The sequence below is a fragment of the Ptychodera flava genome, chromosome 11 (assembly GCF_041260155.1).
Source record: "Ptychodera flava strain L36383 chromosome 11, AS_Pfla_20210202, whole genome shotgun sequence".
In the NCBI taxonomy this organism is placed as follows: Eukaryota; Metazoa; Hemichordata; class Enteropneusta; family Ptychoderidae; genus Ptychodera; species Ptychodera flava.
The window spans coordinates 26,954,072-26,970,925 of NC_091938.1; the positions used below are offsets into that span (position 1 = coordinate 26,954,072).

Sequence of the window (16,854 nt, forward strand, 5' to 3'; positions counted from 1 at the left end):
AACACGGTCGCATGATCATTTTTTTTTTGACTATGTCCAAGAAATATGCAATTAAATCGGTCCGGAAGTTTTCTAGGTCAACGATAATTCTGAAGGACGTCGATGCGTTCATTTCAAAATACATCTCTACGTTAGTAATTTCTTTACACTGATGTATGCAGATTTGTAGAGCGGGCATTACTTCATCAGCACTTCGATGTCTTCCGCACATAACAGAAAAGTATTCAACCGCTTATATAGTCTAGTCTTTAAATTTTATCTACTATCTATGTGCAAAGTTGCGACTGTACGTTGATAGCCTGTCCTCTCTTTCGCTAAGTTTTAAATCGCTCAAGAGAATGACCAACAGTTACTTCTCAAATAGCATCGAAATGACAAAACGTGTGTCAATAGACAGAGACTGTGTCCCTGTAATCAATACACAATACACAATGGCAGGCATGACGTTGTGGTGAAACCATTTTCTTGTTTTATTTTTATCCTCTGTTCCACACGATAAATCAATAAAACCCCTACATGTCGGGAACACAAAATCCATACGTGCTACAAAAAAAGTGCGTGAGAAGGTGTGAATCGCTGATATGTCTCTAAATAAAGCGTCCATTTGAAAACTCTGTAAATTTTCCTTAATTTCCTTCATCTACAGACCCTGTGTCAGTGTACGGTTTGATATCTAGCTTAAAAATTCCGAAATCGTGCAAAAACTCACATCATGACTGAGTGTATGCTGGAATGTCAAGGGTGTGATTTATTTCAGATCGTGCGTCGATCGAGTTGTGACAACGAGGTTCCCGTTTAGCTGTGGGTCCCTGTTTTTTGGCGTGACTTAACGTCATGATGAAATGTACGGGGTATACCATAGATTTTAGTCTAAAGTTGAAAGAACAGTTTATCATACTGTGAAAGCTGAATAGATCTAAAGAAAATAGAAGAGGGTCCGAAACAAATAAGATTTGATAAGAGTATTGAAGAAATATACAGCTTTTTTCTGAAGTGGCTAATTGAGAAAGAGACTTAAAATGATATGCATAGCACTGCTCAAGAATCTAATGGTCCATCGATAGTACTATTTTTTCCATTAGGATAATTGACTAGTGTCAATTTCTCTGAGTAGCAGAAGTATGAAACCATCACTGTTGAAATGACAGATCTAGAAATTATGAATCTCCTCTTCAGAGAATAGACAATTTGCATAGAAATCACAGGAGAGGACTGGACGATTTGCTGTCTGATAAAGAAACGGTAATGTGGTTGCCATGGGCATGCCTGAAATCGAAACTATTCTCGACAGATAACAAAATACAAACACAAATTAAATTTTGTCGGTGTCTATGGAGCGAAAGTTGCATGTAAATCTAATAAAACTTTCACTTTCATTCGTGACACTAGCCCTAATTTTGATAACTTTCATCATAGGATATTCGAAGAAATTCAGTGTCAATTATCAAATTTGTTTTATAATGCTTTTGCTTACATTTTAAGTAGGTCATTCCAGACGATATTCAAAATACAATTAATGTTTATACATAACTTAATGATATAATTGGTTCAATAATATAAATAAGAGAATGAAACCTTAATAGTCTACGTCTATGAAAACAGGGTTGGTGAGGGGTTATGACGCCCTCAACGTTCTTACAAATTCACTCTTTCGGAAAAATTGTACCATTGTGACTGCACTTAACAAGTGCAGATTGTCGCGTCTAATTAATTATAGCCACATTATGCCTTGAAGTGTTTGGGGTTTTCTTATATATAACAATGAACTAACCTATAAGCAGTAGAGTTTTCCATCTTGGTTCAATAATATTCTCGAGTGTAAAAATTGCCATTCACAAAACGCAGTCTTCCTATGAGTGCCGACTAATCAATAAACCTCGAATAGGTATCGACGTATGAAGCTAGGTAAACAATACACGTCATCAGCCGCCTCGGCATGTTTTCTAAAGCTACAAGTAACAAGTGCTTTGTGAGGTCTATGCCTTTGTGATAATATTAAATCTTCCCCATTCGTGCCTCAGCTACCTTTGCAAAGAGAGTTGTGTAACATCTGTCCACAATTTAAGCACATTAAGATTAGAAAATAGAAAATACAATTCAATTGTTATCAATGTACATTGTAATAATCAGTCTGAATAAAAGTAAATACGGATGTAAAAGCCGACAGGAAACTGGTAGGAACCTTAAACGCTAATACTTTTATTGCTTTATATAATTATCCATGCCGACCTAAATTCTTTAAGTGCTCCTTCATGTAGAATTATTGGTAAATATGTATCTCTATGTATCACCAGCAAGGCTCAATTAGCATAAAAAATTACGGTGTTATACATGATAAAAATATTGACGGAGGGCTACGGTGCATAACACACAAGTGACTAAATCTATTCTGAAATGTAACAATCGTGTCAATGAATTGAACTGTAAACCTGACCGTGAAGGTCGTCACAAAGGGGGATCACAACTTTCATCACCAAAAGCCTGCCGCACGTACGATTGTTGGCGTGAGACTCTGCTCAACTTCCACCAACACGTATGATCATCGTCATTGACATCGTCACGATCCCCATGATCCTAACGAAGGCTAGCAACGAATTACAGATCGAAAGTTCTCTGAATCTCGAATAACACAGATTATTTCCGTATGTTGTTTGAGCTATAGTATTTAAAAAGATTCTGTAAATGAAGAGTGTTCTGGATGACAGCAGGTTTGGATCATTTTTTATCGGAGTTTGGAACTTAGCTCCGGAGAATATACTCAGCCATAATGCTCTTTCAGCTTGAATCTGACGTAGGGGACAAAACCTTGGCGGTTTCTGGCTTTCGCTTGCTTCACGATTCCTCGGCGAAATCTCAATACTAGTAGTTTGTTTGATTCCTAGTTGACTTGGTGCCTCAAAATATTGAGCATAAATTCTTACAGTACACAATGGATACTTGTTTAAACCATTCAGTCGTTGAAAATCAATTCCGATGAAACTCAAAGGAAGAAAGAGCCAATGAAATATGGTATGGAGTGTTATGATCTGCTAGCTTTTCAGCGGGAGCGAGTCGAAGGAGCCATATTGATTTTTATTCTTTCGTTTCACGTTTTTGTATCCGGAGTTGATCGAGTCTCTCGCATATGAGAAATGTGCCAGTCAATTCCTGCTGACTGCATAGGCCCGGGTGTATGTCTGACGTCGCATTGCATTTCGGGTATGTGGGGAAGTTTGTGCATTGGTGTAATATACACCTGTGCTCGTTTCCGTAATAGAAACGAGGCTGGTTGTGCTTTTTTTGAAAACTATAATCAATGACAGACTTTCGTCGAAATAGGGAATAGACAAAATAAACAAATATGTCTTTTCTTTAGATCCGCTTCGAAAACATGATGACCTTGTACAAATTGCAATTCCCAGAGTGCAATCCCCATCAGAGCAAGAATTTAAGATGCTCATTCTCTCAAGACTGGCTTCAAGCTTACGTCACACATAACCCTACTAAGGGAAATGTACATTGGTAATTCGAGTTGGTCTGATGTCTAGTGTTTATCATGTAATTATCTGGTCGACGTCATAACCACACTCTCAACTCTTTTGACTACTGAGTCTTCACTTAATTAACGAGCGTAATTAGCACAATTAGGCTCGGTAACGTAAAGAGTAGTTCGTTACATATCTTTCACAGACTCCATCTCTTTGTTAATTTCTTCTATTTCTCTGGTGATCTCAGCATCCAGGTCGTCGTCGTCGAATTCCTTTTCGCTGTCTTTCTTCTCGTCGCCGTTCCTCAGCTTCTCCGTGCTCTCTAACTCGTTCTTCTCCACGATGCTGTCCTTCTCCTCGTTCTCGTTCGAATCCTTGTTCTTCTTGTTCTTCTTCTTCTCCTTGTTGTCCTCGTCTTCTTCTTCGTCGTCCTTGTTTCCGAAACTCGTGATGTCGTCTTTGATGTCGTCCACGTCCCAGATCTTTATGGATCCGTCAAAGGACGCCGTGTACAGTTTGCCATTGTTTATCTGCAAGCAAGATAGTCATGATCCTAATTAGAGTGGCCTTAAGGTAGTATGCGCCTCGAAAGTGAAAGACTTAAACATTTGCTCAAACTTGCCTTGAGGAATTTTTCAACCATTCACTTTCAAAATCAAGAATATAAATCGGAGGTCACCGTGCAAATTTTGCTAGTAGAGAAACAAATAACTTATGATTTACAGATATTTAAAATTCAAAATGGCCGCCATCCCCATGTTAACTCTATGGAGAAAAATAAAATTTTCGATTTTCGAAAACTAAGCCGATGAAAAGCTTTCTTACACCAACAGCTTTAAAATGAGCCCCCACAAGTGGTATAACAGAAAAGAATTGTGAAAGTTTGAGAGTCCGAATATCTGTCTCTGGGGCGCGTTCTACCTTAAACACTGTAAGTCTTGTGACAATATTGGGTCATGCAGTTTTTAATTTGGTACACAAGCAGTGTTTGCAGAGCGAAACATGGAGATCCAGCCAATGCAGCTGAATGGGAAAGTAAAAAGGCCGCATTTATTTGCTAATTAATGTACACCTGATATCCATTCTAATGAAGTGACAAGAGCATTCTAGATGATATTGCTCATGGGAGACATGCATCGTTCACGTGACCAGGGGATAACATATACCTCTCAAACTTATATATAATTCATTATCCCTGAGAATCAACTCAGGCCACAATGATGAGCTAATGCGTTTGTCGTATTGTCACTTAAGCATGTATTTCTTTGTTTTCGGGAAAATGTATGAATATTCAGCCGTACTCTACAGCGGCCTTGCTTTCCTCGTGTTTTTAGAGTAGATTGTTAGTATATTTCACTGTCTGATTTCAAGATTGTTAAAATTATCTTGACAGACAACTTTTATCTCTCTTTATTAACTGCTATGGTTTAATGAGTTCATCTTATAGGCCCTCAGTTCTTCCAAAATGAAAACAAGGAAATACTGCCCTGATATTTTGAACAGACAACGGGGGTGGCGGACGTGGGCGACATTGTTTATGATCATGACGTATGGTTTGGCGGGTAACAGCGTGGGGGACTCGTATGTTCCAGCTTCAAACGATTCAGTTATATATGTGAGCATTCTGCCAATATTTCCTGACCTTGCCGTAAGAGTTTGTTTTCAGGATTTAATTTATAAAATAGATATTACTCTAATTATATCAAATCATGATTCCTGACTTCGTTGCAAATTATTACCTTCTGAAACTTATAATGTCAGTAAAGGGCCGATAGCATAATAATTATATAAAAGTCTCAACAGAGAAATCTGCACTTCTCGAACATTCTGTGTTTACTTACCGCTAAACAGTTTACAACATATTCGTGTCCTTGAACGTTCGCTTTAAGGCACCTGATTTGGCATCGAACACTCTTGTTAGGTTGTCGCCGCAGCCGGTGTACACTGAAAGAAGTATAAGAATTGATAATGCTGTATAAGTTACAGCTTTTACATAAGATTTATCTCAAAGCAAATTGATTAACTTTAAAGGCAAACAAAGGACTAAGCCCATTATATGCTAGTGGACAATATTAACAAGGGATAGATAATTTTTGTTTTCCAGTGAGGGTTGTGTCGTCCAATAGGCCATACGAACACAAAGGTACACATTCTCTTCGAACGTAAAATGTGATTGGTCAATGTGGTGGTAATCATGACAAAGTTTATATGATGAGAAAGACTGCTGGCAGGTTTTGATCATTCTTTGCTGAAGGTAAAAAGATAACACTATAATATCAGGTATTTGATGTGTAGGGATTATCTGAGGGAGCAAGACACTGGTTTGAGAATACCCCGATCAAGATCTTAATAAGTCTGTATAATGACATGCAAAAGAACATTCATCGCTAAATATATGTATCAGGCCGGTCAAAAACCTACCGGCCATGCTGGGCGTGAGATCTGAATAAAGGCTTGCCAAGAAAGCAGGCAAATCTATTGCAAAGTTTATGACCTATGCACTTGTCTCTTCATTTTACACCAATTCTTGCAGCTATCACACTCAATATAATACTCAGCGCGGAGCAGATTAGTCTCTGATAATGAATAAAAGATACTCACGTAGACCTTCGTGAAATTTTAAAGTTGTAATGGTATGTCTATGTCCTTGATATGTTCTCGTACAATCGCCGAATTCTGTCACCCAACATTTGGCGTTGCAATCTGAACTGCCGGTGTACATGAGCTTCTGTACAACCTAAAGAGAAGGAATATGACAGCAAATGCCTGCATTTAGAATTTATAGTAGTTGGACACAGATTGTAGCTGAGGAAAGCAATTTGTGATTAGAATATTGTTACTCGACTTCATGAGTAAATTTCCAAATACTCTCGATCGCGTAACGAGGAAATAAAACGCATGTATGTATGTATGTACGTACGTACGTACGTACGTACGTACATGTATGTATGTATGTATGTATGTATGTATGTATGTATGTATGTATGTATGTATGTATGTATGTATGTATGTATGTATGTATGTATGTATGTATGTACGTAGGTACGTAGGTAGGTAGGTAGGTAGGTAGGTAGGTAGATGTACGTATGTATGTATGTATGTATGTATGTATGTATGTATGTATGTATGTATGTATGTACATACACATACGTATCATACGGCATGTTTTACATATGCAATGAGAATTAGCATAGTAACATAACGACTGCCTCTAGATAACACTGACTTTAAATAATTCAAAGTGTTTGCCCTTTATCATAGGACAAGAACATATTCATCGGTCATCAGTAACTTTCCTAGAATGATTGGTAAAATGATGTACCCTGGTTCTGAAGTCTCTGTGGATTCTTAGCAATGTGTACTGTCGCTAATTTTAACAGAACGGAAGGCGATTTAAATGATGTGATGCGGTGAAATTGACGATGAAATTACTCTGTGACATTGTCGTAACGTGTTCCTTCGTTTGCCTTGAGGGATTCTTTTAATTTCCGCTTGCAGCAAATCGTTAAAGACATTGTTTGTATTCGGGCAATTCTCACACGCGCCTGTGAGCCTTTCAAGTCTTCACCGTTCAATATTTAGGAATCAGGATTGATACTTTGTATCTTGAAACAAATTCTGGTCGTCTGGCTATTCTGCTTACAGTACATTGGCTAGTTTTGATTCTACGGGTCCGATTTGTCCTCAAGGATTTTCATTCTATTCGATAAGCAGTGAAGAACTAAGTGCACAAATGATGCAGATATAAAGTGGTGCAGGGATGAGTATGGTAGTGTTATTAAAGACAGAATTTTATTGACCTGGTTCTTTGTGTTTGTCTGCTTTCTATATTCGGGTTGTGTGTTAATATTTCTACCGAGTAAAGAAAACTAGTAAAATATTATAAGAGATCCCTACAATCTGATCCTCAGTGGTACTTTGTGACTTTTAAAACGCGTTGAATATCAAAATACTGCCTCTAAACCGCACTCTAGGATTTACTCTGCAATGTAACTTCAAATTATCCAATTTATTTGGTCTTTTAATGCTTTTTACTCTTCATGCTGCCTACGAGACACGTCTGCGCGTTTAATTGGTGTCCGTAACTAGGCAACTGAGCGCGATAATTTGTTTTTGCCGCTCGTATCTGCATGATATGCTATTATCTTGATTGACTGCACCACGTACACTGCTACTGATGGTAACATAGCCTCCCTAGGGCACTTTAAATAGAGTCTTCAGTATACCCATCAACCAATTCATCCATCCATCAAGACGTACATCAATCAACAATACATACATACATACATACATACATACATACATACATACATACATACATACATACATACATACATACATACATACATACATACATACATACATAATATACATACACACATACGTACATACATACATACACACACATACATACATACATACATACATACATACATACATACATACATACATACATACATACATACATACATACATACATACATACATACATACATACATACATACATACATACGTACGTACGTACGTACGTACGTACATACATACATACATACATACATACATACGTACTTACGTACGTACGTACGTACGTACGTACATACATACATACATACATACATACATACATACATACATACATACATACATACATACATACATACATACATATATGTACATGCAAGAGACAGAGACAGAGACAGACAGAGACAGATAGAAAGAAAGACAGAAAGAGATTGTCAGTCAGTCAGTCAGTCAGACGATATAACCGATAGTTAAAATATACGCTATAAAACTTTGGGATCTTGACACACACTAGCATTCCATAATTTAGAAGCGACAATGTCGAATCACCACAGTTTTATGCACCCTTGTCTTCACGCATGGAAAATAATCACACGACATGACATTGCCCTAAATTTCTACTCAATTGACCGTCTTTTATTCATGCTTGCTGCACAACTGTGAAATTATAGCTTGCTCCAAGATGATTATTGTGAGCGTAATTACTTCTGCACGAAATTGCAGGAAATTAAAACGCGGCTGAGCGCTGTGTTTTGCCGAGTCGTTGCTAGCAAAATATTTTGTTTCCACGAAAACGATCTTCGGGTCGTGTTTTCACTTTCGACCCTTTTCTTGGTCACCCTCGCCGTTTTAAAGTAATTGAGTTGTAGAAATCAAAGGCGTGTTAGAGAAAACAGCACTAGGTTATAGGATGATGACAGGATGCGTACGATATCAAATTTGAAAGAGTATGTATGTATGTATGTATGTATGTATGTATGTATGTATGTATGTATGTATGTATGTATGTATGTATGTATGTATGTATGTATGTATGTATGTATGTATGTATGTATGTATGTATGTATGTATGTATGTATGTACTATGTATGTATGTATGTATGTATGTATGTATGTATGTATGTATGTATGTATGTATGTATGTATGTATGTATGTATGTATGTATGTATGTATGTATGTATGTATGTATGTATGTATGTATGTATGTATGTATTATGTACTACGTGTTGTATACTTACAATATAAGTCTATGTGAGTGTGTTGTCATTTATGTGTCTTTTAAGTGATACCTTTATCGGGAAAATGAATTTGAGTGCCATTTTAGGAATATGTCATTTTAAATGTATACGAATGAATAAGATAAAATGTTGTGGATGTCAGTGGATATTTTGCACTTCTTTATGATGAGCGCTTCATCGTTTTTTATATTTTTGCGGGTATTGCCTGTTACAACGTACACATGTATCGCCAGAAATGCTCATGACGTGTTGGCCTACGATGAAAAAATATTTTATTTTAAACTACTACGTGGATATGACGAGCTGGGTTTAATTAAACTTTTGGTCGCATTGATAGGGAATATTGCAATGAATGTGATGTCAGCTGAAAGCGAAATCAATAAAAGAAATTTAAACAGCTGATTAAAATTGTCGACTGACAGAATCGACCAAAACGCTTCCAGACATGCTTAAATCGACGCAAATATGTACCGCGACCATGACGACTACCAATACCGTGCCTTTGAAAACGCTCTCCTGTCATTACAGTAATGTTAACTGGCTGGTGCGTCGTTAAGCAATGCATGAATAAGAAAAGAGTTGTTCAATCTTAACTGTGAACATGACCGACTTCGAAATATTTCTATAACATTGTAAGGGGTGCCTGACAGTGTGTAGACATTGAGAGAGAGAGAGAGAGAGAGAGAGAGAGAGAGAGAGAGAGAGAGAGAGAGAGAGAGAGAGAGAGAGAGAGAGAGAGAGAGAGAAGAGAGAGAGAGAGAGAGAGAGAGAGAGAGAGAGAGACAGACAGACAGACAGACAGACAGACAGACAGACAGACACAGTGAGAGACGGACAGACAGAGACATAGACAGAGACACAGTGACAGACAGTGACAGACACATAATGAGAGACCGAGGGACAGAGAGATTTTTGTCCACGGATTAACTGAATACGCAACCAGATTCTCCTTTTTCCGTAAGACTTATAAGATTAAAATATTCTTCTCTGCATTAGATATTAATACAGAATATATTTTGTCATGCAAAACAACCAGGTCAGCAATAACTTGTGATCCAAACAACGACAAAACGAACGGCTGTATTTTATTGATGTACTTTATTCACCATAGTTTTGCTGCTGTCATTTTAAATAATTTAAATTCTACACGACGTTGTCGTTGTTTCACTAACGGTTACTTTATTTGTTTTTCCTTCCCGTCATTTCAGGCTTTTCGCTGGATTCACTTAGAGCTGCAAAGTAGGGTTTCTCACATTGTAAATGCTATTTTGTGGCCAATTTATTTTTTTTATTTGAATGTAGTCGTCAGGTCAACGGATAGGTCATAACGATTATTTGATCAAGAGTATGAATCACTTATTACATGTAAAATCAGCTCTATATCATTGATGCATTGTGGATACAGCGGTTAAAACGAATATGTACCAGGCGGGTCTGAAAACCGAGAAATAGAAGTAGCGTCTTGAACACATATCCAATTGCGTTACGACCCCCACACTGATCAAATGCGATGGATTATATAAAGAACAAGGTCTGTTACTCGTTCATATACAAGATAATAATGTAAGCACGTGGTTAAATTATGACCTGGCTTTATACTTAAGCACTTATGTTATTAATATTGCATTGTGTTTACCAGGGTTTGCGAAGGGAAAAACACGTATTTTCGAAATTCAACATTGATCATGCGCATCCGGGGAAAGATAAAACATCGCTAAAATGCAAGAAAGAGAGTTAAGGGTACGTCGGAGGGAGATTCTTTGCCTTAAATTACAGGCTAAGGAGCGATTACTCTTCTGTGTTTTACACGTTTAGATGTGAATTACTTTGTTAATACGCTTTTATAGCGAATGACAAATGAATTCGAGTGAAAAATCACTCAAGTTTTGAAGCGGTGAAATGCAATTTATCCTTTGTGTTGAGGAGACTCTGTCAAAAGCGCCATCTTTCACTCAGCTACGCTTTTATTAATGACTCAAACAGAGCATAGAAACGATAAATATTTTTCCCCCGAAAGGTCAGCCAACAAAACAATCCAGGCTTTTAATTCCTGCATTCGTTAATGCTGGCGATTCAGACAGAGAGTACATTCTCATGAAATATGTTTAATAGATGATTTATGTCAGGTTGAAACTTTTTGTTAATCGTCGGATCGTGCTTTTATGTAGATCTGAAACCATGAGACACGAGTACTTTTCATCAAAAAAGGGAGCCCACACAGACGTTACGTCACTTTTTTTGATCCGCTTTCACAGCTGACGGAAGAGGTTTATCCAGTTACCTTGACTACCAAAGTCAATACAAGGACAACATGGCACATGCGTTTCCTTAGATTCTTTTCTTTCACGAGTGAAGCTATTTAACTCGCGTGTTTTGAGTGATGTTTAAACAAATCGATGCGAGCGGGAGGCTTTGAGAAAGGTTCAATACTGACACGCAGGAAATGCTTAGCTAACGAGAAGACTTGCACGGGTTCTGGAAGCCACTTAGTTTCAAAATTTGAGCAGCAAGTTCAATTGCTTTGATGGTATGCTAGCTGGTGTTGGTAGCAATTACAGCACCAGAAACGTTATTGGTATTCAATACTGTCGCTGCTGGCTTTTTGGGTACACGTCGTTGTCATCATCATCATCATCATCATTATCATCATCATCATCACCACCACCACCACCACCACCATCATCACATCATCATCATCATCATCATCATCATCATCACAACCACCACTATCATCACTATCATCATCATCATCATCATCCCCCCACCACAACCATTACAACCACCATCACCATCACCACCATCATCATCACCATCATCATCACCACCACCACCACCACCACAATCATCATCATCATCACCACCACCACCACCACCATCATCATCATCATCACCACCACCACCACCATCATCATCATCATTACAGAGCTAGTTTTATGACACTGCCAATACCTGTATCTTTGGGTGATTGTTCCAATATTTTGTTATTAATGTCAGCTATAGCGTCTTGTTCTATTTTTCAAGCATGTTGAAACACCTACCATTTATCTGTCAACACAGCGTGTATACGACATGTGTAACTTGCAATGTTATTGTTTACAATTGAAGTTTAGTACATCATTGCCAACAGGAACAATGCAGTCCACACATACAGGCTGAGTTGACAATGCTTTAGACTTTGAGGAACTGAACAAGAAACTGCAGTTGATCTTGAAAACACAACTAGCTCCAAATATCAAATGTCACGGCTACTGGGTCTTTAATACAATGCTTACAATCTTGTCTAGCAAGTTGTATGGTAATACACAAATATCAATTCTTAAAAACGGCACGAGATATTAAAGCAAAAGCAAACAAACGTACGTCAAATAATGGCAGGCTCCGCCGTGTTTCGGAGACTGTTTCTGAAACCGCCATTTTCATAAAATATATTAATTAGCGCTTATGTTAATCAGAATCTCACGGTAGTAATTAAATTACTTCACGACTTGCATTTACACACCTTGGTTACTGTTGTATATCTGAACGGTCGGATCCCGAGGACGTATATTACTCATTGAATTTTCAGAACAAACCACGTAATTCATTATTTGTTTTCTCAATACCAATATAAGGATTCGACAGCTGAAAATTATTACTCAGCTTCATTTGCTCTTATTGGCTGAACCTTTCAAGGTAAACATGTTTTCGTCAAGGGTTCAACATAAATCAGGGTATTAAACAAGGATTAGGCTTTGTGCACTATTCAAAACCCGCAAACAAGAGTACTTTCAACACGTAGCGACACTTTGCTTTATGTGTGACCTTCAAACAGCATATGCCTCATGGATATATACTAAACTAATGTTTGCATGCATGTGTTGATCTCTCTCTTTCTCTCTCTATCTCCGTCTCTGTCTCTCTCTCTCTCATTTAGATGTGCCTTCGCTCGCGGGAGATCGCAGGTAGACAGGCCTGAAGATCAACAGGTTAAAATATACCATCAGATATACATATATTACAGAGCGAGTGCGTGTAACTATCATGTTAAACATTCCATATACTTTATATATATATATATATATATATATATATATATATATATATATATATATATATATATATATATATATATACATATATAAATATATATATATATATATATATATATATATATATATATATATATATATATATATATATATATATATATATATTGCAATTTGATGGCATACGTGAAAACGCAAATATAAGAATTGATATCCATGTGCTATATCGTGAAAGCATATTACAAGTAAGTCTATAAATTTATATATTTTATGATATGGATGATATATGCGTTCATGCGCTTTGCATTATTTATCGATTTTGATAACAGACGTAGGGGGAAAATGGCGGTAACTAGAACAAAATATGGCGAATTTTTCTCGTTTAAAAGTTCAACATAGGCTGGCAACTGCTAATAACGCTGCATTTCATTCATAGACAGCAGCGTCTAATTGGTTACTGTTGCCATGGTGAAGAGTTCTTGGGTGCATGGATACACTGTTACCGATACACATATGTTTTGAGGCGAATGACAGCGCAATGAAGTCATCGTTTGCATATTTTAGCGGCGGGTAAATTCTCCATCATTTTGAAAAGTCGAAACGGTTATTTGTGACTGGGTTTTCATCCTGCTTGCACAGTCTTTTTGACATATTTTGGCTACTGCAACTAGACGATGTTTTCTGCTCGTGCACAGCCGCGCAAAATGACATTGAAACCATAATTGGCGCCACTGAAACTTATCACGCGTTTTCCTTGTTCAGATTTGACAGGTAATAAAATCCTGCTAGCGTCAATATCAGGGCTAATACGTCTAATTTGATTTTTTTGCTTCAGATATTGACAACCTAAAATGGCTGTCAGTCCTTCACGAGCTGGCGTCAGATGTTCGGTGACATGCAAATCGTATTTTCTCAAAATTAATGTGAAAATCGACATTTCCCCCGCTATCAATCGCGTATTTCGTAAATCAGCATAAAATTGCAATCAATAAACTTCGGGTCACTGAACAGAATGCCAGATCAGCGCGCGCATAAAGGTGGCGTCGCATAGACGACAACAACCAGAAAGTTCACTGTCCTGTAAATCAAACATTCCTGTTTACATTAGTAACAATCGGTGCAAATGACGTCAAAAGGAAATTGTGTTTCACTATTTATGTTATATCAATGAAAAATTAATTTTTTTTATTTTAAAGTATACTGCAAATGTGCCTTGAGGATTCTATTAGAATATTCAAATATATATATATATATTATATATATATATATATATATATATATATATATATATATATATATATATATAATATATATATATATATATATATATACTGGCACGAACAAAAGATGTTTGACAATAACACATTATTTTTTAAAGATTTATCCCAAAGGACTCCCATAAATATTGGGTCCTGTAATATTTCATGAGTTTTTTGATTCAGCAAAATAATACTTTGACGTTATCGAGGCCGAAGAAACCTTAAATCAATTGCGCAATCTGCTCTCTGTGTGTTCATATGAGGATTCGAAATGTCGGCGGAAATGAAACGTTATCAGAGGACGTTTGAGATCGTTATAGTTTATGACGTTGAAATTTAGACTAATGTTATTTTCGAACTTGTTTGCTCGTAATTGTCTCCCTTTGTTGGCTTGACAGACCCCCTAGACCCGATGTATTATTATAACGTCACGACAAAGTAGAAAACAAGGCATTTGAATGACTGAATAGTCAAGTTGTATTCTGACTTCTCTTGGAACTGTTTCTTTGCTCTGTTCTCGGTCCCGTGACGTGGTTTATGCGCAAGTGACTGCGAAGCAACGTAAAGTCAAACAATGCAACGTATTTTACCGGTCATTTCAACAGAGGAACGGCTGAAATGCCAAATACATGTAGATAGAATGAAGGAAGAACAAGAATAAATCCCTCAAAAAGTTTCTTTTTTTGCGGAACGTTTTCTGACCCTGAAAAATTACCGTTGCGGTTATTCTTCAGAAAGCAGTTCACAAACCCACGTGACAAAGCGTCATACGTGTGACATTATTTCCGCGTTGAATTGAACAAACAACTCGCCGCTTTCGATATCGACAAAGACGACCTCGCCTGAAGTCAACGAGCGGAAGCAAACAGAAAATACCTTGAAGTGTGTAATTTCATTGAGAACATCTCCATTCCTATCGCATGTTCAGGAACAGCTGTTCCTTTGACGAGACGGGTCAAGGGCAACTTTGATGTCAAAGTAGCGGAGGAAATGACGCATGCGCGGGAGAAAACTACTTCCGGCGGTTGTGGTAATTGCAGCGACGGCTTCGGTTGTGACAGCATTTCCACAAGCTTTACTGGCGTAAACATGACATATTTTTGAAATCGGACGTGGCGATCGATGACTGTGTCGTGACAAACTATGCATTCGGTTCATTGTTATAGCATGTTTCTGAGTGAGCCATGATTATTTCTAAGGAAACAGTGAAAGGTGTTTATATTTTTTTTAATATTTGGGCTTCAAGTGACTCGAAATTTCATTTACTAAGCTTGACCTTCCACGACCGTATACTGTGGCGGCATATTGATAATCCAGATGTACATCACGTGTATAGTACCAACATATGTGTGTCTAACGCAGCGATACAGTCATGTATACACGGCATCCATACAAACAATTGACGGCTTAAGAAAACAGTATTATTGCACAAAAAATATAAGATCAAAATTTGTTGCTTCAAAATGATACTAAATTTCCCAATCGCGATAGAGTAATACTTCACTGGCTGTGCTTGCTATTGTAAACGAAATTCTAATAGAAATTATGGCAACGCATGAGAGTTTATGTTTTCTTTAGCAAGCAATTTCCAAAGTCTCTGCGTCAGTTAAAATGTAAAGGTGAAAATGAAAGCGGGCGAGCGAATAACGATCGGTAATTTAATCACGTTCCACTGAAGAGGAAAAAACACACCTGTCGCACGACGCTGGTGACGCCAGAGCGTTTGGAATTTCTCCGAGCTTGGAAAATAATCGTAGTTATATTGATGTCAAATATGGCGACATGGGGCATAGGGGAATGAAAGCCTAGTGAATTCAAGATTGGAAAACAAAATTGGAATATAATTAAATTATCAGTTTTTATTGTTCCACTGCTTGGTTATCGTGGGTGCCGCCCTCTCGACTCGCAGAAACGAGTTGCTTCGACTGCGGTTTTACGCAGGATTATAATTGTAGCTGAATCATATGCTAGCTACTTTTTATTTCACCGGAAATGAATGGTTTTAATCTTCATATATAGTACCGCGCCCATGTTAATCAGTTTGGCGGTTTTTTGAATACCTCTCAACTCTTCGACGGTAAAACTTATGCCCTTCACATATCCCATCGTGCCAGTGTTATTTACCCTTTCTGCTGATTCTGGAATCAGCCGACGCCCATCGGTATCCTCACCACGGAGAAGGAAGCTGACACACAAGCAATTATGACGCATTTCCCGACGTTTGAATGACAATCGCCGTGCATATTACGTTCATTGTCCTTAAAATTGTTGACTCGCAAACGAGAGCGTGTAGAACATTCAGTTTCGTAGGCAACCCACTTGTTTTCAAAAATCAGTCCCAGAATTTATTGAATTACCAGCTTGTCAAAGCTAAGTCATAGCTTAAATGATCGCCGCTGTCCTCTGCTTTTTGTCAGCAACGGCACGAAATACCTCACCATTGCAAATTCTATTAAGAAATCTACCCTGTTTATAATAATCAATGGGACAGAACGGTCAGAGAATGCATTTTCCCCGGAAATATTATCGGCATAACTTTGGCTTTATATTATTGCCTTAAA

General features: G+C 37.5%; 2 protein-coding genes across 3 annotated transcripts in view; both read right to left on the reverse strand.

Annotated features, from left to right (window-relative positions):
- Window positions 1–441: 441 nt before the first annotated feature.
- The window catches only part of LOC139143968 (WD repeat-containing protein 86-like), a 31,717-nt gene continuing 15,304 nt past the window's right edge, over window positions 442–16,854 (reverse strand). For both annotated transcript variants that reach the window (XM_070714597.1, XM_070714596.1), the window contains exons 3-5: window positions 6,069–6,204; window positions 5,309–5,411; window positions 442–3,997 (exon numbers count right to left, since the gene is read on the reverse strand). In XM_070714597.1, the coding sequence (XP_070570698.1) occupies window positions 5,320–5,411; window positions 6,069–6,204 (228 nt within the window). In that variant the 3' untranslated portion in view covers window positions 442–3,997; window positions 5,309–5,319. The remainder of the gene's footprint in view (window positions 3,998–5,308; window positions 5,412–6,068; window positions 6,205–16,854) is intronic.
- On the reverse strand, window positions 3,653–4,999 carry LOC139144443 (putative uncharacterized protein DDB_G0292330). The gene is made up of 2 exons (XM_070715143.1): window positions 4,973–4,999; window positions 3,653–3,997 (listed from the first exon to the last, which is right to left on the reverse strand). Exons 1-2 carry the CDS (start codon window positions 4,997–4,999, stop codon window positions 3,653–3,655), a joined length of 372 nt encoding a protein of 123 aa, XP_070571244.1.